The sequence below is a fragment of the Miscanthus floridulus genome, chromosome 17, assembly GCF_019320115.1.
Source record: "Miscanthus floridulus cultivar M001 chromosome 17, ASM1932011v1, whole genome shotgun sequence".
Classification (NCBI taxonomy): Eukaryota; Viridiplantae; Streptophyta; class Magnoliopsida; order Poales; family Poaceae; genus Miscanthus; species Miscanthus floridulus.
Genome location: NC_089596.1, coordinates 92,794,481 through 92,820,138, shown reverse-complemented (window position 1 = coordinate 92,820,138; position 25,658 = coordinate 92,794,481). Strand labels below are relative to the sequence as shown.

At 46.5% G+C, this 25,658-nt stretch overlaps 2 protein-coding genes across 4 annotated transcripts; both read right to left on the bottom strand.

Annotated features, from left to right (window-relative positions):
- Window positions 1–5,868: 5,868 nt before the first annotated feature.
- On the bottom strand, window positions 5,869–6,990 carry LOC136517126 (VQ motif-containing protein 4-like). The gene has a single exon (XM_066510643.1). It carries the CDS (start codon window positions 6,824–6,826, stop codon window positions 6,041–6,043), a length of 786 nt encoding a protein of 261 aa, XP_066366740.1. The 5' UTR covers window positions 6,827–6,990; the 3' UTR covers window positions 5,869–6,040.
- An 8,950-nt stretch (window positions 6,991–15,940) lies between these two features.
- Window positions 15,941–22,434, bottom strand: LOC136516881 (homeobox protein HOX1A). 3 transcript variants are annotated; one of them, XR_010774137.1, is made up of 10 exons: window positions 22,333–22,434; window positions 19,627–20,217; window positions 19,042–19,207; window positions 18,820–18,943; window positions 18,630–18,742; window positions 17,965–18,549; window positions 17,172–17,444; window positions 16,986–17,075; window positions 16,372–16,900; window positions 15,941–16,184 (listed from the first exon to the last, which is right to left on the bottom strand). XR_010774137.1 is itself a non-coding variant. In XM_066510376.1 (9 exons), exons 2-9 carry the CDS (start codon window positions 20,085–20,087, stop codon window positions 16,523–16,525), a joined length of 2,190 nt encoding a protein of 729 aa, XP_066366473.1. In that variant the 5' UTR covers window positions 20,088–20,217; window positions 22,333–22,434; the 3' UTR covers window positions 15,941–16,522. The 3 variants fall into 3 exon arrangements, 2 of the variants coding, with proteins under 2 accessions (XP_066366473.1, XP_066366474.1); XM_066510376.1 differs by having other exon boundaries at window positions 15,941–16,900; XM_066510377.1 differs by having other exon boundaries at window positions 15,941–16,900; window positions 19,627–20,503; window positions 22,333–22,422.
- Window positions 22,435–25,658: the final 3,224 nt, after the last annotated feature.

Genomic DNA, 25,658 nt, shown 5'->3' with positions numbered 1-25,658 from the left:
CCGATCAGTTCTCCACGAACTCCAGTGTTTAAGTTGTGACTGGACGCGTCCGGTCATGATTTTCCCTCTCTGGAACCATACTGGAGTCAACCAGGACACTAGCACCCAGTGTCCGGTCACTCACCTCTCAGTGTCCGGTCGCGTCCAGACGATTTCACCTTAATCAAATAAACTGAGCAGACTCTGCGCCAGCGTCCGGTCACTCCGAAACCAGCGTCCGGTCAGTATTTGACCCTCCATTCACTTCCAACTCTCGATCATACGTGAATGAAGTTTGCTCTAATGGATCTAAGGGCTTTTTAGGAGCTGTCTAGTGCTAGATTTAGCAAGTGTGCACCACACCTAACTCACTAGACTCACCTAGGTCAAGTTACCCATCCATACCCCCCTTAATAGTATGGTCAAAGGAAAAAAGAAAGTCCTAAACTACACTAAGTGTCTCCTCAACATCAAACGATACTTAGAACTAGTTCATCCTTAACCTTATGATCCATCCTTTGAAAACCAAAATGATTTTCATCGTAGGGGCATGACCACCATGATAGCCCAATCGATCTCCATTATCGTGACCTAACTTAATTGCCTCGGTAAAACACACGTTAGTCACAATAATCACGTATTGTCATTAATCACCGAAACCCAACTAGGGGCCTAGATGCTTTTCGCAACTCGTTGATCCACCTCTAGGATGTCGTCCGATCAACTTAAAGTGGGTGTACAAGGTCAAGCGGGACGAGCTCGGTGCCATTATCAAGCACAAGGCGCGCCTCGTTGCCCGAGGCTCTATTTAGCGTGAGGGCATCGACTTTGAGGAGGTCTTTGCGCCAATAGCGCGCATGGAGTCGATTCGTTTGCTACTAGCCTTGGCAGCAGCAAAGGACTGGCGCATCCATCACTTGGACGTTAAATTAGCCTTCCTCAATGGCGAACTGATGGAGATGGTCTTTGTCAGGCAACCTTCAGGTTTCGCCGTCAAGGGAGAGGAGCACAGGGTGCTCCGACTACGCAAGGCGCTCTACAGGTTGCGGTAGGCCCCACGAGTATGGAACGCTAAGCTTGACGCCACGCTGGGCGAGCTTGGGTTTCAACAGTGCGCAACCGAGCACGCGCTCTACACGCGGCGATGGGGGAAGGAGGAGCTCGTCATCGGTGTGTATGTGGATGACCTGATCGTCACCGGCGCGCGCACGGAGAACATCAATGGCTTCAAGCGCGAGATGGCGGCTTATTTTCAAATGAGCGATCTCGGCGCACTCTCCTACTACCTCGGCATCGAGGTGAGACAGGAGAAGGAGGAACTCACGCTCAGTTAAAGTGCGTATGCCTCCAAGCTGTTGGATAGGAGCGGCATGGCTGAGTGTAAGCCTTGTGTGACTCCGATGGAGGACCGGCTGAAGCTGACGAAGGCCAGCACCGCGGCGAAGGTGGATGCAACACTCTACTGGAGCATTGCCGACGGTCTGCGCTACCTAGTCCACACGAGGCCGAACATTGCGTTCGTCGTGGACTACGTCAGTCGCTTCATGGAGGATCCTTGAGAGGATCACTGGGCTACAGGTAAAATGGCTACTGCGCTACGTCAAGGGGACAGTTGATCATGGGATCATCTTCCCAAATACCGGCGGGAATAAACTGCAGCTCACTGTGTTCAGCGATGAGGACAAGGCGGGAGACATCGACGGACGACAGAGCACCTATGGCGTGCTCGTCTTTCTCGTATCGGCTCCAATCTCATGGCTGTCGCTGAAACAAAAGGTGGTGGCGCTATCTACGTGTGAGGCATAGTATGTAGCAGCAGCCACAGCGGCGTGCCAAGTTGTGTGGCTGCGCCGGCTGCTGGGCGAGCTGACCGGCATGGAAGCTCACCTACCCGCACTGATGGTGTACAACCAGCCCGCCATCGCCCTCACGAAGAATCTGGTTCTGCACGACCGGAGCAAACACATCGACGTGAAGTTCCACTTCCTCATGGACTGTGTCGATGGAGGGCATGTCGTCGTCGAGTTCGTCGAAACTGGTCGGTAACTCGTGGACGTCCTCACCATGCCGCTCGGACGTCTTCGACTCACGGAGCTGAAGGAGATGATCGACATGGAGAGGGTACAAGGGATAGCAGTAGGTTTAGGAGAAGAATTGTTAGAATAAACTACTTGCTTTCCTTGTGTGAACACAGCAAGGGAAGGCGGCGCCGAAAGACCCCCTACTGTGATATTGTAGTCGCTGCAGGTGCAGGCGTCCGCACGGCTCATCTGCAACACTGTAGCCACATGCACAGGCCGGCGCAGAGTCAGCCCTTGTATGGTATCTCATTACTGTTACAGCATGTGCGCTGTACTAGAACTAGATGGATATAGTTGTATAAATAGACTACTACGGCAACTCAGTAAAGAGAGTTCAGATTTGCTATTTTCCATACAGGGCTTCGGCCAATGGTGATGTCTTGTACTGTGTGTGTATGCTTTGTTCTCCCTCTTCTTCAACCTCGAGCCATAGTATATGGAGACGGACAACGCTTGTTCGTGGTCGGAACGACTAATGGGATGCTCGACAACACTAGCGGATGCTCAGTAAAACTGATGAGTAATTCACTCACCTGAGCCGGTGATCCTGTGGACCAACAATCTTGGGTTCTGACGTTGGCCTATTGGCGTGCGTGCAGCCTTAGCTGACCTTTCGGTTCACTGCAAGAACGTTCAGAGCTCCCATCTATCAATCCATCGGTTAACCAACAAAAACGCTGCTTGGATTGGATTCACTTGCTCAACTTGACCCAGATTATGGCCGATCGCTGCTGTCGCTGTCAGAGAACGAAGAAGCCAGCCTTGCTGCGAGCCATTTCCTTATACATTCGCTCTCGGACTAGCTCGGAGGAGCTAGCGACAGGACAAACACAAACTAGCGTATTACTGGCTCTCGCGTCCATCTACTTTTCCGCGCGTAGTCCGTTCCTGACAAGGAGAGATCGTAGTAGAACAATTGCAGAGAAAAAGGTGGCGTACAAAAAGTCCGAAGGATGGATGGATGGATGCAAGTGTGTGTAACTTTCTTCAGTCCTACGAAATCAAACGTGGTTTTGATTGAGGTGATGGCAAGACATCGCACCTAGCTTAGCCTTTAAACTCAGCTTACTGGCAGCTTCCTGAATGACCGGCTCACGAAAGGAACAGTCCTACAAAGACGTTTTCTAATTAACAGTCCGATCCATCGATCAGCGCGTGGGGTGTTCGAGTCCCTCTTGACCACCGGCTGTACCGATTCATTCAGGCGTCTTTCTTCGTCTGAATGCATGTAAAGGTGCCTGCTAGTCAGTCCTTCAATTCACTAGACGTCTCAGACTATACTGAATAGTACAGCACAGCGACGAAATTACAAGCTACAGTCTCATCAGTGTGCACGCAGGTCAACAGGGGTAGTTGTAGCATCTCCCAAAGACACTGCACAAGTTTCCACCGCTTGCGGTTTACCGCATTGACTAGCCGCCGCAGACGAGAAAACGGTCAAGTTTCCCGTCACTTCCCTTTGAAAGCGACGCCCAACGCAACAGCCGGAGGAAGTTCAGAAACCGATCGAGAGACGTTGGCGGCGGCGAGACAACGACGAAGCAGGCCGATCGACGAAGCACGACGGCGGCGGCCGGTCTACCACTACCAGCTGCTACCGCCGGTCTACGTCTAGCTAGAGGTCGCTGCGAACCGCGCTGCATGCGAGTTGGGTTGGGCCCCACAGCGCAGGGACGGAGGAGGGCTCCGCTCGCGGTCACGGCCTTCACGGGTCGTTGGAAGGAGACTGGGAGCGAAAACGAGGCGTGACTGGGAGCGAAAACGAGCGTGGGGGACTGCATGGACCGACGTATCCCTGCCACTCTCCGTGGCGTCCATTCTACTCCGGAGTCCGGACAGCTGGTCTGAACGGTCCACCGTCTGGGCCCCACGGCCCTCCGTGTTGGAGGAATGGTCTCTACCCCTTTCTGTTTTTCCTTTTTTTTTGCGCTCTCCATCTTTCTTTCATTGGCATTATTGTGCAGCTACATACTCCTGATGTATCAGAAATTCAGAGGTCTACGTCTTAAAAAAGGCAAAAAACTAAAAATTAAAAGGAAATTGAGAGCTACTCTACTCCACTGGTGCTAGTATGATGTGATGACAGCTGAGTGTAAGACCACGGCTAGGGCTGAACATCGAGCCAGCTCGGCTCGTCTCAGTCCAGCTCGAGCTGACTCGTTAGGTTAACAAGTCAGCTTGGCTCGGCTCGTCAATATTATGAGCTAGAGGAGCAGCTCAGCTCGGCTCGTTAGTGAGCTCGAGTTGGCTCGTTTAGCTCGCGAGTTACTAAAAAATAGAACATATATGTTTATAATGTTCATGCCACAATAATTTCAGAAGGTGGCGTTCATCATTATGCAACCATACATGATTAATACATATCAGGTTCATCAAAAGTATCAACCATGCAACATAGCTGGTCCATTCATGATCCATGCAGTTTCAGCATACTTACTACTTGCTTGCCACCACAGGCTTAGAAAAGTCTACTAATTCAATGTCAGCATCATCATGTTCTCCCTAGAAAACAATCCATAAAACAATATTTAGGTACCACAACAATTATAAAATCAAAATTCATATGAAACAACTAAAATAAGGATTATATATCAATTAAATAGGTGTACACTTCTAGGTCAGCAACATTATCTTCTGGATTCATGGTCGTAGGTTGATAGGCCTCAACTCGTTTGAGCTCTTGAGCAGCTCACGAGCTGGCTCGAGCGGGTTCGTTAAAATAGCAAGCTAGACTCCAGCTCGTGAAAAAGTTCAAACGAGTCGAGCCGAGTATTTTGTCTAGTCTAAGGCTATCTCCAACAACAACACCTAAAATACAAGACACATTCGTCCTTTGGTAGCGCTACATATAAAAGGTTCAATACATATTCAACATCTTCTCCAACAACTAGATCTAAAAGAGAATCCTTTCTGTAAATGAGTTTCCAGGAGAGAATGCACATATTTAGATTGAATCTCTCAACAACTTAAAATAGATCTCCTATATAGATAATGCTAATTTTAAATCTTTTACTATTTATTTTGGTTTTGATAACCCTGGGTTACTTGTTGGGGACCGTCTAGGCCACAGCCCACGCAGTGCCGAGCGACTGCTGCAGTACAAAGCGTGCCAGGTGGTTGGAGTGGCGGGCATCGGTCGCGAGCTGCCGGCGCACCACAACTCCCAAGGTGAGATGGTCAACTGGACCGGCCAACCACTGTTGCCTGATAGATGCTGCTAGGTGGAAATGCCATTGTTGCCCGCCGCAGATTAATGCTTTGTTGACTGACTAATTCGTATCACCCTTGTTTCTTCTCGTTTTCTTTTTTTTTAAGTAAAGAGATTGTTCTACTGCCGAAACACAAACCAAATTCTACAGATCATCTCCTTTGTGTGTTTTCAGCTTAGGTCATGTTTAGTTCCAAAAACTTTTTCCAAAAAGTGCTACAGTAGCCGTCACATCGAATCTTACGATTCGTGCATAGAACATTAAATATAGACGAAAAAAACTAATTGCACAATTTTATTAGAAATCGCGAGACAAACATTTTAAGTCTAATTAATTTACAATTGAATACTAATTATCAAATAAAAATAAAAATGCTACCGCACCTTAAAATCTCAAACTTCATCCGACTACACAAGGCCTTCGTTTTGAGCTCTGTGACTCTAGAAATTACTATAGTTTCTCGTCAGAAACTCCGTCCCTGTCAGACTGCTAGATCAGGAAGACGTCTAAACACTGCAAGAATTCGACGAGATCATGCATGCGTCGTTTCGCCCTTGACAAAAAGGAAGCTTTTTTGGTGTTGTTTCTGGTGGAGTAACTAAAGGAAATGGAGCGCGTCAATGGCAGAGTAGATTAGAAAGTACTGTAGTAGAAACAGCAGAGAGCACCAGGAGAAGCTCAAGAGTGGAGATACCATGAGCAAAAATTACATCACGCACCAAGGAGTTAATTAAACAACAAGTATCTCACGCGGTACTAGGAATTCTCCGATCACTGCAACGGCGACGGCGCCGCGGCGGCGGCGGCGGGTGAGGGCGCCATCCTGGGGGACGTGACGGGGAACAGCGGCAGCAGCCGCGGCGGCTCGGCGGCCCTCGGGGAGGGGTGCAGGAAGAAGCCCTTCCGCGCGATGGCCGCGCGCTCGGCGGCGGCCTCGTCCTCCTCGCCGGGGGACGCCGCCGCCGACGCCGGCGACCGGTTGAAGGGGTCGGCCAACAGCGGCGTAACGGGGCTCCCGAGCGCCAGTGACGGGAAGTCGAGCACGCTGGGCGACAGCATCTCCGGCGCCGCCCCCGCCCCCGCCTTCCTCGGCGACGCGCCCGCGGCCGCGGCCGCCGCCATCGCCAGCGGCGCGATCATCTTGAGGTTGTTCTTGCCGATCCGGCGCTCGTAGAGCTTGAAGGCCGGCTTCTTGGGGCCTCCGGCGAGGCCACTGCCGCCGTGGTGGTGGCCGTGGCTTTTGGCGGGCTTCAGGGCCGCCGCCGCCGCCGCCGCAACCGGCGGTGGAGTGTCGGAGCCGGTGAGCCTCTGGACGACCTGCTTGAAGTTGGCGGTGTCGGCGTGCACGAAGGTGGTGGGGAACGGCGTGGTGTCGATGATGCGCGGCACGGGCTTGGGCGACGGCGGCACGGGCGCCTGGGAGTACTGGGACTGCTGCTGGCGCGGCGACGGGGAGGCGGCGGCGGACGAGGGCGAGGAGGAGGAGGTGGAGGAGGACGGAGAGTTGGGGGCCCCCCGCGCCATGGGGAGGAGTTGCTTCGCCGCAGCAACTTCCATTCGCGGTGTCTCTCTCTCGTGCGCGCGCTGGGGGGCGTTGGTTTCACGGAGAGGGGAGAGCGGGAGAGGCGAGAGGGGTCAAGCGGGGAGGCGAGAGGGAGTGGGAATAAGAAGAGGAAGAGGGGAGGTTAGTTGGCGTGGGCCTGGGTCGGGTGGATGCTTTCTTCCTCTCTTTCTCTCTCTACCCTAGCCTAGCCTGCCTGATGCGGTCAGTCCTCTCTCCTCTTCTCTCTCATCACAGATGTTGTTGTTTTTTAAAGGATTTCTTGCTGGCTTTCTGTTTCAGTTTCCGTCTCATGACTCACTGCCTTTCGTGCACTATTCTTCTATGTGCAGTTTCCGCTGTTTTTTTTGGTATATCTTTATACGATGAACCCACTCTCTGAAAAAAACTACTTTTCATTTGGAACGAATCTAAAAAGATACTAACATTTAAAATGGTGAGTAAATATCAATAGAATAATTATACAATAGATTTTTTATAATAAATATATTTATATCTTCTCCTACAACTAAAAAGAACAAAAGTAAGATAATTTTTTTGTGCGACTTTTTTTTGGGTCGCTCCTTCCTTCCGGCCGTGCGATACCCCACGCGATAGAAAAAAAAACTGTCATCTCTGTGATCCCCGCCTGCTTTGAAGGAAACAAATCGATCATCTGAGGCCACATGTATGGAAGAAAACAATAATCAATAATCATGCATGGAAGGAAACAATAATCATGCATAGAAGGAAACATCAGTGATGCCAAATAAAAGATATGCAGGTTATACATGGTGAGACTGGTGAACCTTCTGTAATTTCCTAAACAAATATTTCCACCATTAGTATATAGGTCTATTCCCCTACATTTCTTTGTGCTCCCATTAACATATAATATGAAAAGTATTGTTGTGTTCATCACCACTTTCAGTTGACAACTCCCATTAGCATATACTTCCTCTACCCAAAATATAAGTCGTTATGGGATGCGTGCAGGTCAAACTTTCTCAACTTTAACTAGGTTTGTAAAAAATATATGCAACATTTATATCTTCAAATAAGTTTATTATGAAAATATATTCAATGTTCTATGTAATGATACTAATTATGTTTTATAAATATTAATATTCTTTTATATATAATTGGTCGAAGCTAAAAAAAAGTTAACTTCTCGAGAAGCAAGAATGAATTTTATTTTGAGACAGAGGGAGTATGTGAAAACGGTGTTGAAAATATTTTAATAATCAAGTTCGTCTCTGTCTGATTGGTAAACTTAGACATCATAATGGTATAAAAAATTTTGACTCTCATGGATACCCTCATGGATTAGTGCAAAGCATCCCAACCCTACAGCATACACTAATGGCAACCTTAAAGTTATGATATGTTCAAATGGTGGACAATAAAGACCATCTTAGACGTTCTGGCGTTAGAGTATATACGTGCAGATACATAGACATGGTGGTGCAAGTGAGCAGCCAGCAGGAGTCGAGAGTCAGGGGTGTTTGGATCCTAGGACTAAACTTTAGTCCCTGTCACATTGAATTTAGATATCAATTAGGAGAACTAAACATGAGCTAATTATAAAATTAATTACATAAGTTGTGGCTAATTCGCTTACCAGCGGCGTGTAGAGGATGGTATGAAGATGTGGTGGAACTTATTTGTGGATTTATTGGCGCACGAAAGAAATTGATATCGAAAATCTCTTCCTGCTGGTATAAAAAATGATCTTAGCCGCATTACGTAAAGATCTACACAGTAGAGTTTGTGAGTCGCGATGCCACGCTCTCTGTGACTGTGTACATTTCACGAACTTAGCTTTTTGATTAAATGTCACTTTAACGTCGGTCGTATACTTTTACAGTATTGTTATCTTATCGTGCGATCCGTGTGTTTTAGTACAAAAGTTTAGCTGTCCCGTAGCAACGCACGGGTACGAACCTATTTGCATATATACTCGAACCTGTGTGTATATGATTATATGGAGATGTAGCAGAACTTATTCATGGATTTATTAGCGCATGAAAGAAATAGATATCATAGAATTCTTTTTGCCGATATAAAAAAATATCTTAGCCGTATCACGAAAAAGTCTATACAGTAGAGTTTGTGAGCATGTGACGTCGCGCTCTCCGTGACTGTGTTAATTTCACGAACTTTATTTTTTTGACGTCGATATTTAATTTAACAGTATTGTTATCTTATCTATGATCCGTGTGTTTTTAGTATAAAAGATTTAGTTGTCCCATAACAACGTACGAGTACCCTACACAGTAGAGACATAACGATTAAACATCTTAACGTTCGAAACACCGTAATTGACGAAACCAAAAGTCAAATTTTACGCCTGGGATTTCACGCAGCCTCATCGTCTTGTAACATTCGAAAGTGTCAAATCTTGCTCCTTGTGGAACAACGAGAAAAATGTACAGTGAGCTCGTTCTGTCGTGAGCAGAAGCATGGCTCGGGATAGTGGTGTCCAACCAGAGGAAGATGCTTGTGCCGAGAAAAAAGGAAAAGCAAAAGAAAACGCGGCAGGCATTGACCTGGGCAACCTAGCCTTGACCCCGTGCAGCAGCTGTCCCATCCCTGCCGGTGGGCCGCAGATGCGATGCTCCCTCTCGCCTCTGCCTCGCCTGTTCTGTCGCGTCCGCGTCCGTCGTGGCCCGCGGGCCTAGTACTCCCTCCGTCCGCACAATTCTGAAACAGTGTTATCAGCTGACTGATTATTTATAGATAAAAAGTATAAATATTTATAATATTAAATAAATATTACTAGATTAATTATGAAATTTATTTTTATAATAAATTAATTTAAAGTAATGTTATTTACTAAAAATTTAATTAAACCTGAATCACTCGCGTGCCACGCAGCCGATCTTTCTGACACGGAGGTAGTAGCACTTGCCATCGCTGGCTTCTGCCGTAACGTGAGCCGTGACTGCGCAGCGTGAGCCGTGAGCCGTGACTGCGCAGCCCATCTTTCTGACACGGAGGTAGTCCCTGCGCAGCGTGAGCCGTGACTGCGCAGCAGTGCTCTCTGCACTGCACAGGCAGCCGATCTCGTTGTCATGGCTATTCGCCGTACCAGCCTAGTACTCCTACTATAGGGGCAGTAAAAATATGCAGTATGTTTTGAAAGAGAGCATTAGTGCTTGTTTAGTTTCAAAAAGTTTTCTAAAAAGTGTTATAGTAGCCATCACATCGAATCTTACGATACGTGCATGGAGCATTAAATGTAGACGAAAAAAACTAATTATACAGTTTGGTTAGAAATTACAAGACGAACCTTTCGAGCCTAATTAGTCCATGATTGAATACTAATTATTAAATAAAAACGAAAGTGCTACGGTAGCCAAATTCTCAAAATTTGCAAACTAAACACAGCCAAATTGTAGCTCTGAAAATCTAGATACGAGTCAAATTGTCAAAAGCAGCATGCACTGGTAGGTGCATGAACGAAGGTCAGAAAGTGGAAGCAGTGAGAAAGGTGCTGGTGCGCTCGTGCTTTTCTGCCGGCGTCGTCACGGGACTTTTGTTGAAGGCGGGCGGAGGCGGAGGGACCTGTGGCTGCCGCTGCCGGTCGCTGTGGCCTCTGCCGTCTGCCGAGTCAATGCCTTTCGCATTTTTGTAAATATTTTCGGAGTGTTGGGCTGAGCTGAAATTTTCACTGTTTAGGCTGAAAACACTGTTTATACTGAAATGTTGTGAGAGATAAATACTGCTCCAGCTGAAAAAAAAAATAAGCCAAACAAGCCAAATTTCAGAGGAGCCGAACAAAGCCGCGCCTCCTGTTTTACGTGTTGTTCCGAGTGGTTGCGACCAAGCTTTCAGCAGTCGTATTTGGCTTATAAGCCATGGCTTATCAGCCAACGAACAATATTTTTCTCTCACATCAAATTGGCCAACAGTACTTTCAGCTATGACTTATCAGCCAAATAAGCCCAAACAAACAGGGCGTTTGTTGTCCTAGCCTGCTGGGGGTTCTGGATTCCGGTGATAAGGTATTGAATTGATTACCCCCATGGAACTGGTGGTTTTCTGCTGACTGTGGCTATCACATTTAACATTTTGAAGGCAGGGGTAAGGTAATTAAGGCCGGCTGAATCGACAAGCAGCCGGTGGATCGGACAAAGCTTCCTAACGGTTTCACACTGCATTACGACCTCGATGAATAATGCCGAATCAGCGGCTTCGTGCGTAACTGGTGGTGCGTGTCGTCCTTGTCCTTCCCCTGGCTTCGTGCGGCCACATCACGGGGCACCACACCAGCAGGTGAGGTGTGGCGGTGCGCGGACCGGGGAAGATCGCCGAATCCGGGGCGGGGGGCCATCCGAATTTTATATTTTTTTTGTCCTTTTTTTTCAAATTTTTTTCATAAATATGCCCCGTAAATATTTTTTTGTCGGGGACCTAATACCAGGGTACCCAATAAGGTGGAACTAATAACCATCGAACGTTGACGCTTCCGGTCAGACAAAAATGCTACTACGCTTCTTGCCCGAACGACTGAAGATCGGCTCCGCCTTGTCCGACCCCCGAGGGCTGGCTCCGTCTCGCCCGACCTCCGAGGGCTGCCTCCGCCTTGCCCGGCGTCCGGGAGCGGGCTCCGCCTCGCCTGACGACTAAGGACAGGCTCCGTCCCGCCCGATGGCTGAGGGCCGGCTTCGCCTCGTCTGATGACTGCTCCCTGCACCTTTATGCTAAAAAGCACAGAGTACGACAGGACATTCGAGTCAATAGCCATACCAAGGACCATGCCCTGCACGTCTGTAGGGAGGTACCGTTATGATACGATGGGATGGGTGCTTTAAGCCCTTTCCGACCTAACAGTGCTCGAATAGTGTTGTAGGCGTCGACTTTTGTCCCACAATGTTGTAGGCGCCGCCATTAGCCCTCGGGCGCGGATACTAACACGGGCATACGACAACCACTACGGTCCCAGGAAGAGACTCGCGCCATCTACAGTGACGAACGTACTATCACCGCGCCGTCCACTCCCCACAGGGCCACAGGACAACACCCTTGTTCGACACGCCGCCCGGAGGGGCGGGACGGGGCCACTTGCTGATCCGGTAAGGGCATGGCGTCACCAGGACACGGGCACCCGACGAACGTGCCAATCCCTGACACCGCCTGACCATTTCGGCAAGGCTGGCTCAGTGGAAAAGGAGGGCTCAACACCTTCGGAGGGGCTTCTTGGCCTCTGGTTTTTCTCCTTTCTCCCATCTGTAACCCCTGCTGCCCCCTTGGTCTATAAAAGGGAGGGCAGGGCTCTCTACTAAGGGTATCGAGACTTAACCGACACAACTCAACAACACACATCACACACAGCTGCGCTGCCACTGGGCTCTTGGCATCCTTCTGACCATTCCATCAGAGACTTGGGACCAGTCCCTCTCTCGACCGTTTGTACCCCTACTACGAACTATTTTTTGTGCTAATAACACGAGCAGCAACAGACTGAACGTAGGGACATTCAGCCCGAACAAGTATAAACCTTGTGTCCATTAGCGCACCATCCGGGCCTAACGCGCATCAATTATAAATTTACTAGCCGGTGTTTGTTCGAAACACCGACACCTTTCAAAATCTGGACCCTCAGCTCGGCGTCATCTTTGGTGGCGCCGAGCTTACAAGTCTCGGCGTCAAAGGGTTTGGCGTCTAGGTCGGGGCCACGTTGGCGGCATGGACGCTGACCCGGCAGGCAGCACGACGCTGGGGTTATTGGCGCCGAGAACGGCGCCATGATCTATGGCGCCGAGGTGGTGTTTTAACTCACATCGTGCTTGGTGCGAAGATCTACGGAACAATTATACTAGTTTCATTTCAAACGCCAAAAGTTATAGGATAATAGCTTGGTGCGAAGATCTATGGCGCCGAGTTCAGTGCCAAGATCTATGGCGCCGAGGCCTTGTCCACGTCGACGCCAGGTCATCACCACGTCCGATGCATCGTCAAGACCTCGGCGCCATTGACCATGACGCCGATATCAAATCAAAGACCTATCTATGAATATTTAAAAAAAAAGACCGAAAAATAAAAAATTCGAAGCACCCGTGTGTTCCATTCCATCCATCCGTTTCCTTCCACTTCCAGCGTGCGGTCGCCACCGGGAGGACCTCGTTTTCCCCGGGGTTAATCATTGCCGCGGCCGGAGAAACGAGTCCCCGGGTCAAACGAACCAAAACGCTGCCTGCGGACTCCCACCGCGTTCCTGTCGCTGCTCGCTGCTGCCCGCCCGGCCCGATTGGTTTTGCTGAGTGCGGTGCCGGCGCGGGTCCGTGCCCCCCGTGGCTGTGGATCCTTCGAATCGAGCGGACCGACCGTGCAGGCCGCTGGAACCACTCGCTCCGGTCTCTGCTGCTCGTGGTCACGGTGCGTGGTCGGTGTCGGTCCGGGAGGGTCTCTTCAACCAGCCTCGTATCGTTCACTAATCGCTTTAAGGTCAAAGAACATTACGCGCTATTTCAACACGTATATACGGAGCGGGCCGGATTTTGTTGCTGCTTTCTTGTGTGGCGGGGCCCCGGCCGGCTCCATTTGTCTAGGCAGTTCTACTTCTAGAAGAAGTGGTGAACTGGAGGCAAGAATCGGCGTTAGGCTCTCGGCTGCTCGTAAAGCCATTTGTGGTGATTTGATTTGGTATGAGAAAAAAAACTATATTATGACTTATAAGTCGATTTATAATGACAGCCGAACACTCTCTTAGCCGAGTAGTCTTTGCAATATTGGGGCCATTGCCTAATAAGCCTCTCTTTCTGACCAGCATAAAAGGCATTGTACAACCTCCACATCTAACCTTGACCATAATATAGTGCTCCACTGCTCCGGCTTCTCTGAGACTGAGATGGAACATTCCTGCTGTCCAACCTTACCTCAATCCCCGTCGTTGCTCACTCAAGACTGTCAGACCAGACAGCAGCTGTGCACTGTCGGTTAGATAGATTAGAGCAAGTACAAGGACAGTTCCAATGAAAGAAACTAGTAGTTTAATATATGATACCGTATCAAAAAAGTATTGTTTTCCAATCCATAGTTTTTATGAGTAATAATTATTTTCTCTTTCTCTCTCCCAACTCTATCTTTTTCCTCCAATGGGAGTGCGGCACGAGTCCTCTAGAAACTGGTGGCTTCTCCCCAATGGCGATTTCATGGTTCTTTGGTGCATTGGGTCAAGAGAAGACCTGATTTCTTTATAAGGAAACAATTTCTATGATTTTTGCTCTCTTTCTTTATTAATTACGTTGCTATGTCAGCGTTTTACCTACGTGGTAAGTCATTTAATGAGAATATAAATCATCGTCAATACACCATTGGAACTGCCCTAATAAGCTAGGCTATAAGCCAAGCCAAGTCAGCAAGAAACAAACATATGCCTTGTTTAGATCACCTCCAAATTTCAAGTTTTTTCACTCTCTCCATCACATCAATTTTTGGATGCATGCATGGAGCATTAAATATAGGTAAACAAATAACTAATTGCACAGTTTGGTTGTAAATCACGAGGCGAATCTTTTGAGCCTAGTTAGTCCATGATCGAACAAAGTTTGTCAAATACAAACGAAACGTGCTACAGTGTCCAGATTACAAAAATTTACAATCTAAACAAGGCCATAATAAGCTATACAACGATCTAGTCTCTTCTGCTATCTTAAATACTTTTGTTTTATTATTATATGTAGGACCCACCGCTGCCTTCCTTCCCTTCCTTTTAGCTTTTGTTACCTCTCCTAGCTCGAGCTGCCCATCACTCATCTGACCCGCTGGGCACCATTACGCAGCTCCTCCTGTCACGTTGCATTGCCACCCATCCTTCACTTTCCCGCGTCTACTTCTCATGCAGACCGTACGTCGATCGTCACGCTCGCAGGACGCAGCCATGGAATCTGTTGACTCGTTTGGCTTCTACGTCCTCATGCTCGGGCTGGACCATGCAGCAGCCTTGGAGGAGGACCAGGCGATGTGCGATTCGAGCTTTCGGCGATGGCTACCGCGGGTCCGCGGAGGAATCCAGCGCCGGGCTCGTCTCCTAGCTGTGACCCCTGATCTCGCTCGCCCAACAACTGCTAGGTGCTAGTGCTAGCTGCTCATGAACCGTGACTTCACTGCCTCTCGTCCCATCGGCCATCGCATGAAAGAATCCGATGCGCATGCGCCGGGCGAGATTCTAGTAGGAGTACTACGTAACAAGGGACGACGGCAGTTAAAAGTGATTTGCTACATGAGATCACCCCACCCCACGGGATGCTCGTTGCCCGACCCGACCACCGATCGTTTTTCATCCGTCCAGAGCCAGAGTTAACTGATGAGACCCGACCACCGATGAAGCGTCTCCTGTGTCTGAGACCGTGTACGGTCGGCACGGCTCGAGTCCTTGAAGAAACCTCCGGACATTGATGACCACGCCCTGGTACGCGTGAGGGCTGCCCGACCGGCGTTAAAGATGTACGTAGCCGCGATTCCAGTGTCGAGGAAGACGGATTCTTGTTGAGACGCGGTGTTCTTTCCGTTCGAGAAATGACTGCTGGACCTGTGATCAGAAATCCCATTGCTTACCGTTATGGAATCCTGCCGTGCTGGGATTGATGCGATTAATAGGACTCACCACCATCCATTAACAAAAGAACATCGTTAGGACTTAGGACATGGGACCAGGGAAAGGCGTCACGTTACTGGCTGAATAAAGGGGTGGATTTTGGCCGAAACAAAGCATTCCACGAGCAGACGCCTCGATTACAGCAGCAGCGTGGATCGAATTTGCAGGCCCTGGTCAGGTGTCCAAATGCCGCTTAGGTATTAGATTCTTCAGAACTTACAAGCCTATGAAGTCCTGTAGCCAGAACTGCTGGAGACTTCAGAACTTGCAATCCTACAAAGTCTCTGCCGCGCAGCTGTGTAAAGCTCGACAATCCAAACGCTCCTCGTTCAACGAGGACGTCATGGACGAGAGACGACGTCGTAGCTAACATAGCTTACGCTGCAAGTGAAAATCGACGCCAAAATTAAGGGCCAAGTGGAAAGCACGACAGAGAAAGGGTAACATACTGCACTACCCAAGAACATGTACGGAGTGTATGTCAAGGAGGGACAGGAGCTCATCTCAAGGACACTGACGTTATCGAAAATGCGTTTGCATGAAAAGCGCAACGATCCTTTTCTATCGGAGTCAAACAAGTACAAACCCATGGCCGCACAGCAACACTGAATCATAACAAAGTCCTCTGTTCACAATACGCAAGGTTTGGTACAACATTCCATCTTACAAGAAAATCAGCATCGATGAAAACAGCGCATCTTCTGCATCTTGTCATAGCAGCAGTGCAGCACCCTGCTGTCGTTACGCCTTAGGCTTATGCAATTGAGCCCTTCCTGCAATGACAGTAATCGCTGCAAATAAATCTGAAGGATAACTAATTCCTATTGAGCACCCCAGAAATCAGAGGAAGCTCTCTCAGTTGGCTAAGAACAGGAAGCAATAGCACCCACAGAAAAAACTTAATGATGTGCTTGTTAGTTGACTGGCATGATCTAATGAGAACTAAGACAGCTAGCTGACCTGCAATGGTATATCTATGTTTTTTTGGCTACCAATGTAGAGCCATACAAAGCCAAAGTTTCAAGGCCCATAGCGCTGCAGCGAATTCACGACCCAACCTGGAAATTTCAGGAGCAGTCCAAATTCTGGCACATGTCTTTGTCTACAAACTTCATCGTCGTCCCATTTTCTTCTTCTTCAACTCCTGCTGTACTGCTTTTTGCCTTGCCTTCTCCGCTGCGAGGTCAGGGCCCGGATTCTGATCCTCAGCAGAATCAACTTTTGATCCTCCCAGATCACTTCCAGGGGAATTCTTGCCAAGGTTCTTTCTTGATCCAACTTTTGAAGAGACCGCTTCTTTAGAGATGGTGGCATCCCTATTTATGCATACATTAGATTCTTCCATCACAGTCCCCTCAGGTTCTTTAGGTTGCATACTGGGTGTCACTGGGCTATTAGTATTTTTAGGGCTATGCTTATCTGGACTGATGCCTTTCCTGGAAGAAGCTACCTTTGCGAAATGACGCCTAGTTTCAAACCATTTGCTAACCTGTCACCATAATGCACAGCGAGGGTTAAATCCAATGCCAATATAACCATGAGAACCATGCAATTAGAAAATGATAGGAATCCACCTGACGAAATGTTAACCCTAGTTCTTCTGCCAGGCTTTCTTTAACAGAACGACTAGGGTATTGTTGTGTCTTAAAATGTTCAAGTAGCTTCTGCAAGGAAAATGATGTGCATCAACTTATTCGATCAATTAAAGCAGTCTAAAATGGTTAATTCTGCAACCAATTGTAGTGAATCATAAATGATACCTGATTAACTACTGGACCAAAATGTCCTTTCCTAGCTGTGCTGTTGCTGCCATTAGAGGTAAGATCTCCATTTTTCTCATCTACTGAACCATGAAGAGACTGCAACCTTTTTTTAGAGCTTTGTGTAGTCAGTTCATTATTATGGTGCGCAACTCTGGAGCCTTTTCCTGCTGGAGAATCAGCTTCACCCTCTTCATTGCTTTTTATTGGTGTATTCTTCCCAGACCATTCTTCATCATCACTAGAATCAGATGATGCTTCACCATATGCCTCCTTTTGAGTCCAGCAAGAATAGGAATATGTCATGGTCAGAAAACAAACTTCTCACATGCAAGCATGCACTGAAGAGCATATAGCCTTTAGCAAACAATTCATAACCTCATGCAATATTGACATAGTACATATAGCTGAGTTGCTAAAAAAGGCTGGTGTGTTTAGTTGCGCAAATCAGTATCAAGATTGAATGCAGCAGCACATAGGTATAAGCTAAGAAACCTCTGGAAATACCTAAATTCAAGGCACAGGACATCACCTAGATTATGCGCATGTCTTTTCAACATCTTTTGAATTTGCCTCGATTATGCTAGTTTATTGACTACTAGATTATGCACATATGTCTAAGATCACATTCCATGATTAAGCTCATAATTGTACTTTTGAATTTGCCTAGTTCCTCCATGAAACTGAAGCGATCGACTTGATGAAAAACAAACACACAATAGGCGTTATTCAAGACTAAAACACCAAAAAAAGAAAGATTTTAAATATGCACAGATGTAGGTCGAGGGCATACATCATACAGCTTTTTGTAGTCCAACCGTTCAGCCTGCCGTCTCCTTGAAACTGGTAAAACCACACTCTGGTCTATTTCAGTCTCCATAGGGTCATCAGCAGAACTTGCTGTGTTAGCCTGAGCAGTGCTCTTTTCCATATCACCCACCTTGGCATCAGGTAATGGAGGCAATGAAACTTCATCATGTCCACCAGATTTTGCAATCTCCTTACAAAAATCATCTGAGTCAGATGAGAAGTCAGACTCATCAGAACTTGACTTCTTTTCGACATCTTTATCCGAATCAGGACCTGCTGGATCATAGTCATCATCCTCTGAATCTTCAGAAGGTAACCCAAGGTCATCAACCTTCTTGTCCATCAAAGGTTCCGAGTCATCAGAACAGGTCAAAAAGTCTGAGTCATCAGAGTCTGATCCTCCATCCTCATCCTCTTCGTCTTCAGACGATCCTTCTTCCTTACTGACCACATGCTCTTCAGGCATATTGGGGTCAAAGTCATTGTCATCCGAGTCATCTGATGGAAGATCAAATGCGTCATCTTGCTTAGAGCCATTTGCCATAGCAGCTGCCTCTGGAAAAACTTTCTGCAAAAATAAATGTACTACTGAGTTGAAATGTAATTCAATTTGTAAATTGATACTGTACTTATAAAGGGAATTTTTACCTCCCAAGAGTCCTCAATGGAGAGGTCACTCCCCTGGAGATCATTTATTAGATCTATACAGTCTATCTTGCAATCACATGCTGGGCAGAGCCATCCTTCATCTCCCATGGGGACTACAAATGAATGGTGCTCATGAGTGAATGCCGAAACAAGAATTACTGATACTATGAAAGAGGAAATTGAATATTACTATCTTCAGTACGCAGAGGAGGATTTAAACACTTCTGGTGGAACCCTCTGTCACAAGCTCCATCGCAGAGAATGATATCATTACCCAATGTAGAATCTTTCGAACCACAAGTGGCACAAAAGATCTGTGGTTTATGAAACATTGTCACTGATTAAAATGCTGAGCCACAATTACTAGATAATACAGATACATTGATGGAATCAAAATTACACGCTGACTTACATCTTCACAAGATATTTCTCCTTCAGAATCAAATAAAGTTTCGTCAATTTTCCCCTTTGAGAGAAGAGAATCAATATTCTGGAAGACTTCTCGTATTCTCAATTTGCATCGTAAGATTTCTGATTTGGCTCGTTCAAGCTCCTTCTCAGGTCTTATCTTATCCAAACTACATGTTTATACATGGGCGTCAGTCATTTTATATTGCAACAGAATTTGTGATGAACTCAACAGCTAAAGAAATATCACGGCAGTAGAAAAATCCCAAGACGCTGTCTGTTAATGCAAAAGGATGTCATCCACTTGACAAGCGTATTTAAGCTAAAATAGTCAAACCTATTAGTCAGTTTTGTAGCACACAACACTATTGTGGTTGGTTTTGGTTAACAAAGAAACTTAAGGATTTTGGCTAGCACATAAAACACGGCCTTGCAGCACTATTCAGTAACCCTGGCAACACATAGGGAATGAAGAACCAGACTTCTAAACACATATGTAACACTAGTTACTAATAATATAAGAGAAAAAGAATTTAAATTTAGAAGATGCTAGCAACTCAAAATTCCAAATAATAATATAGTGACAAACCTTTGATTTTTCCAGCCTTCGCTAGCATAAGCTTCAATTAGGCTTTGCTCATAATTCATTCGGTTCAAAATGTATCTAATCCGTTTACGAATTTGTGAAAACTCATCTGTGGAACTTTTGTTTGAGGCTCTGCTCCTTTTTCTTCTCTTGGCAGCCGGTTGTACTGGAGTCTGTACATGCTCAGTAGGTGTCGTCTTTGAACTTGATGTGGAGCGAAGCACCCTGACATCATTATCAGATGACCTCAAAGTATATGCTTGACCTGTTAGTCCTTGGGAACCTTTTTTACCTCTGTTTGCTGCCCTTTTATAGTTTTTTCTTATCCCCAAGTTATTTGGCACTGTTTGAGATGTAGACAGCAAAACTGGATGCTCAAGGGTCTCAGGATTCTGACTAGAGCTCGCACCATTTTCAATCTTACCATTGCCCTCAACTGGACAGTGAGCTGTATTTTTTTCCATAGTAAAAGTTCACCAAAATTTCATCAATTTACAGTCGACAAAAAGCAGTCTTAGAAAACCCTCTTCCTGAGGACCGCAATGAAAAAAGAAGCTCTACGTGGCCAAGCCAGATTCACCAGCACCGTGCGATCTACAGCAAAGAAATAAAGATGAACGAATAATGGTTACATGGACTCAACAGTCAAGTACCTATTAAAGTCTTGCACACCCCTGATTTGAACTAGGTTTGATTTGTTCCCCACTATTCAAAATTATTAGACTAGCTGATGATCTTTTTAGTTGAAAATGAGTAAGAGCATCCATCACCGTTAAGTGATTAGCTGCCAAAAGAGCCCTCAGAGAACACGCTCGGCTGTGCTTAAGGCAACATATGTCCTTTCCCATTACCAACGTTTCCTTCACGCATTCAGCTTCACCTGAGATGCCATTTCATCCCATCAAAACAGAAAGTGGTTGCATCACTTTTTTTTCCCATTTTTGTTTTTGCTTTGCCTTTTTCTAGGTGCGCATTCTGATTTCTATAGTCACCTCAATGTTGTATGTATATCAAAAACATTTTAATGGATATTTAAAGCATTCAGCTAGCAGAAGATCATAATTTTTACTATATATCAAAAGCATACTATATACTCATTCTTTTTTGTTTGTAATTTTAGACGTCCATGAAAATTGACGAATTATGTATATGGAGAAACAAAGGAACTACATTCGAAACTGTAGCAAACATTAAATGAGTTAGGTGCACGAAGCTATGCTTCTTTCCTGAAATCCTGTAAGTACAAATAAAAAATAACAATTTTCATAAACTTAAATGGCAAACAAAAAGACAGCTGGTTGTTTCTCATTGGAATCGATAACTTCTTAGGATCTAAATACGAGTTCCATATAATTTTCATAAGTGCCATTGTAATTTGTAATGTCAGCAAGGACTAAAAAAACTGGAATCCGAACAAAGATGGTAATTAAAAAGGTATTACTAGAAAACTTACATATAGAAACAAAAAAAAAGTCAAGCAAGCGACAATTAACACGAGGTGCATATTATAACCGTATATTTCCAAAACAATAACGTATTGGCAACTTCTATAACGTAAAAGATAAATCAGGAAAGAAAACAAAGGCATGAAAAAACAAGGCAAGCTCAAGCCAATTCCACATTTTGCTTGACGACAACACAGAAAAAGATGTCTGAAGCCTCGATGACCTTGGCCAGGAAACAGGCAGCTTGCAGCTCATCTCCTGCTTCCACGTGTCATGGACCGCGTACGTCCAGAGCTCCAACTCCACAGCATGCCATGCAATGCTGGGTGCCACCCTCCACCCCTCCCCATTTCTATGGGTAGAGGGTGACCTTTGCATAGCATTTCTAAAGCGCATCTAATTTGAAAGAGAAAATCACAGCCGCCTACTGTATATCCATTCTACACACCAGTCCCATCTCTATGCATCCTGAACTATCTTGAACAATAGGGTGAAATCAAGAAATGATTTGCGTTTCATAGTGGCGCTGGATTTTATTTCCTACTGCCAAGATAGGTCAGTTGTTCTAAACACGAACTGCTTTCATACCAAACATCTGGCCCCATATCTACCTGCATTGTTCGGCTGCTATAAATTCCCAGGATTTCCTCCCGGTGGCCATCTACTTCCACAGTGGCTGCTACAAATTCCCAGGATTTCCTCCGGTGACCATCTACTTCCATAGCGTGAAGAGCTATATCCACGAGGACCCCTGGATCCACAAAATTCAAGCTGGAAGCTCGTTTCTCCCCCTATGCTAAGTAAAAAGCGGTTGCAAATTGCAACCAGCCGTGGGCTAAGAATGACTTTGGTGTTCCGCGACCGCGACCGCGACCAACCAACCCACCACATGTCCGGCTCCCCAGAACAAACGAACTATCGGAACCCTAGAAACCATACCCTTCTTCAACGCGACATCCTGAACGCCACAGCACCGAACCACATCACACCCTCTGAAATCCCCTATCCCCACGAACTGTTGAAGAAACAGAGCTCAACCGCCGACAGAAATCATATCGTACCACACCATGACCCCGAGCTCCCTCCGCAGAACAGGCCGTCGAGAAAGCTCCCCTGGCGAAACTAAATCGCGAGACGCAGCTAGCGAATCCAAAGCTCCGAGCACGGCGTTTGACTGCAGCCAGAGGAACGAGAACGAGAACGAGAGGGACGCTCGCGCGCGCGCGCAGCGGGGAACGGAGAGGCACGGGGAGAGGGTACTCACCGCTGCGAGCTCGCGACGCAGCACCGCGGAGAAGCTTCCAGGCCCGGCGGCTCTCCTCTCCCGCGTGGGGCGAGGGGCGGGGGAGGAAGAGGGGGGACGGCGTGAGCCGTGAGCGAAGCGGCGGGCGGAATAAAAAGGCGTGTGCAGTGCACGGCTCAGGACGCTCGGTGCGTAGGTGGGCCGGATGTGCCACGACGGCCTGACAGTTTGTTACGCTAAGATTGGGCAGAGCCCCGCCCACAGTCCCGCCCGAGTTGGGCCGAAAGTGCCAAATGAGTAGCGCCTTCCTCCCATTTATCAGCACGCAGGTTTTTTATCAGCACGCAGGTTTAGAGCCAGCTAATCAGCACTGTTTTCTCAAAAAAAAAAAAAAACTAATCAGCATGAGCAGTCAGCAGTCTGTCAGTGTGACAGATGGCACATAATAAACACAGTACAGTGTACGACACTCACATCATCATTTTTATTTTCTCTAGTCATAGTATAGACACAGACACCTCTATCGTCCGTAGCCCACACAGTTTTAGGTCTTTCGAGTATTGACACGGGTCTTGAAGGGTCCCAAAGAATCTAAATCGCCCGTCCTCCGTAGTCATTTCAGGCGAGATGTGAGCCGGCAGTTTTCGAGATACTGAGACTAACGAAGTCACAATAGATTCCCCATCAACAGAATAACACCGTTAAATAAAATCCGCAAAAAAATATGAACATGTGCATCACGTCGAGAATTTAAGGCCATGTTTGAAAATATGAACATAGTAATTATCGTAACTCAAAGTGGCTACAGAATAAGTTATTTTGTAGCCAGCTATAGGATAGTAGTTCTATATATATATATATATATATATATATATATATATATATATATATATATATTAGTTATTTGCTAATAATTATCTCTTTTAGATCCAAACATGTATAGATAATGAACTAGGGCCTCATTCGCTTGGAGGAATTTTGGAGGAATCTGGATAAATCTGGAGTAATTTGTGAGAGGAAAATACTGTTCAGGATGAAAAAAAGAAGCGGACTAAGCCGGGTTTAAGGACACGTGAACGGAGCCTAGCTAATTATCAGTTGGACATTTAGATAACAACTATCCCACTATTAGACCAGATCAGATAATAAGTTATTAGGCAGCTACCTATTATCAGAAGATAGTGAATGCAAACCGGCCCTAGATCCGGGTGAACAGATTTTACCAAACTCAACCAGCTGAACACATATGCTGCTCTAACTAGCGCTGAAAGCGATCTGAAATGCTGATCCAGGGCGTACGTGCGTCGGACGGCTTTCTACTTTTGCACGTCTCTCTAACATCTAGAAATTATCTTATGTACCTGACAAAAAATATATACTTTCGCCGTCTTCGAAAGTTACGACGACTACACATTAATTAGGCATGTAATACGATCCCCGCAGGAACACGGAACTTGTGCTATAGGTCGCTCGTACAATACATACGCATACGTGCAGTACTTCTTGGTATTTTTTTTAAAATACTTCTTTTTATCATTTTAAAATACTTCTTGGTATCCTGCAGGGAGTTTTGTATACTACTCAAGGCCGGGAAATACTCCTACCAATCCTTTGAAAAAAAAATACGCCTACCAAATACAAATAATGCGCATCATCGCTGTACGCAGTTTGTTGTTTTGCCTGCCATTCCGAACGTAACTTTACTTTAGGCCCTGTTCGTTTCTTTTATAATTCGTACTTTTCAGTTTGTTTTTTTTAGCCAGAATATTATTTTTTTTCTCACAACAAATTAGCCGGAACAATATTTCGGTTTGTTTTTTTAGCGAAGCGAACGGGTTCGATGAATGTCCATCGTTCTAGATCCATCATGCCCACACGAACTGATGCAGCGGCATATTTAATTTGGAAATTACAAATAATAAACTCCATCTGAAAATGCAAACTAACCCTCATTCTGCAAACTTGGAAGCTATATTACACAGTCGATTTGAAAATGAACTGAAATGCAAAACTGCTCGGCTCGGCTAATAATTAAGCTTAGCTTCGGATCATCATCAAAAAGAAAACGCTACCATCCTGATTGCATTGCATGCAGGAGAGAGAGAGAGAGAGAGAGAGGATGCATATGCATGTATAATAACTCATGATCAGGTCTCGATGAATCCGGTCATGCGGAGCACGGCGTTGCGCACGGTCAGGAGGTCGCGGCCCTTGAGCGTGCGACCGCGCCCCTCGCCCATGGACGAGGCCGCCCTCCCCTCCGACAGCCGCCACCTCGCCTCCAGAGCTACGTGCGGCGGCACAAATGCCGCCTCATCGTCGTCGCCGTAGTAGTAGTCCTCCGCCCACGACGAGGAGGATGGCCGCCGCTTCACTGCGGCTACGGGGATGTGCTTAGCTTCACTGCGGATTTATTTCATTTCACGGTGTCGTCGTAGCCGGTAATCGTAACGGTGTAAGGATTTGGGGCTTTACGGCGGCCGGCCGGCAACCGCTGCAACGCTGGCTGTTTCGATTTTTTTGACGGCCGCGATGTCGCCGCAGTTAGCTAGTAGCCGAACCTTTCGATTTCCCGGGTCCCGTGTGCACGTAGCGGAGAGCTTGAGGAGGTGCCGTGTCAACGTGTGCTGCTGTGCTTGTGCATGCAGGGTACTTGAGGGGAAGAGCACACTTGACTTGCATCGAGTACACGGGGATTAATTGAAAATGGTCGAACACACAAATTTACTACCACAATGCACTTGGACTAATCGCATAATGCTTGTGACTGATCCGTTTTGAAAATGTACGTAGATGAGGTTTAGCCATGACTGACCTGCTGGAGTAGGCTATGGCAAGGCTGATGGAGTAAAGGGCCCTTTCGGATCCACTATTATTAGTAGGAATTGTTTGAATTTACCTAATAATAATATGTTACTGTCAAAATAGGGTGAACGAGATGTCTTCTCAGACTCTCGGTTACATGTTAAATAGCCATGAAAAGCTCCATGACGTAACTTGTACAGGAGATCAAGTTTACAACAAATTGAATCACAACAAGATGCTAACAACCTTCTACCAGCCTGTTCGGCTGGGCTTATACGATCGTATACGATCGTAGATTATAAGCTGGAACAGTATTTTTTTTCTCATACCAAATCAGCTAAACCCGCCAACAGTAAATAATCCACGATCGTTTACGACGAAACGAACAGGCAGTTGGATTGCAAGCCAAGTAACAAACCTTGGCCGCTCATGGCCCCTAGACTAACGCTATCTTAACAGTTACTACTCCAAAATTGCTAGTAAAACTAATAGTGAAGAGCATATCTAAGAGTTTCTCTTAAACTCACGCTCTAAATTATCAT

Coding starts and splice junctions, on each gene's coding strand:
- LOC136516881 (XM_066510376.1), bottom strand. CDS start 20,087: ATGGAAAAAAATACAGCTCACTGTCCAGTTGAGGGCAATGGTAAGATT. Junction 18,743..18,819: donor TCCTCTGCGTACTGAAGATA/GTAATATTCAAT, acceptor ATTCATTTGTAG/TCCCCATGGGAGATGAAGGA. Junction 17,076..17,171: donor TTGGTCCAGTAGTTAATCAG/GTATCATTTATG, acceptor TTTTCCTTGCAG/AAGCTACTTGAACATTTTAA.
- LOC136517126 (XM_066510643.1), bottom strand. CDS start 6,826: ATGGAAGTTGCTGCGGCGAAGCAACTCCTCCCCATGGCGCGGGGGGCC.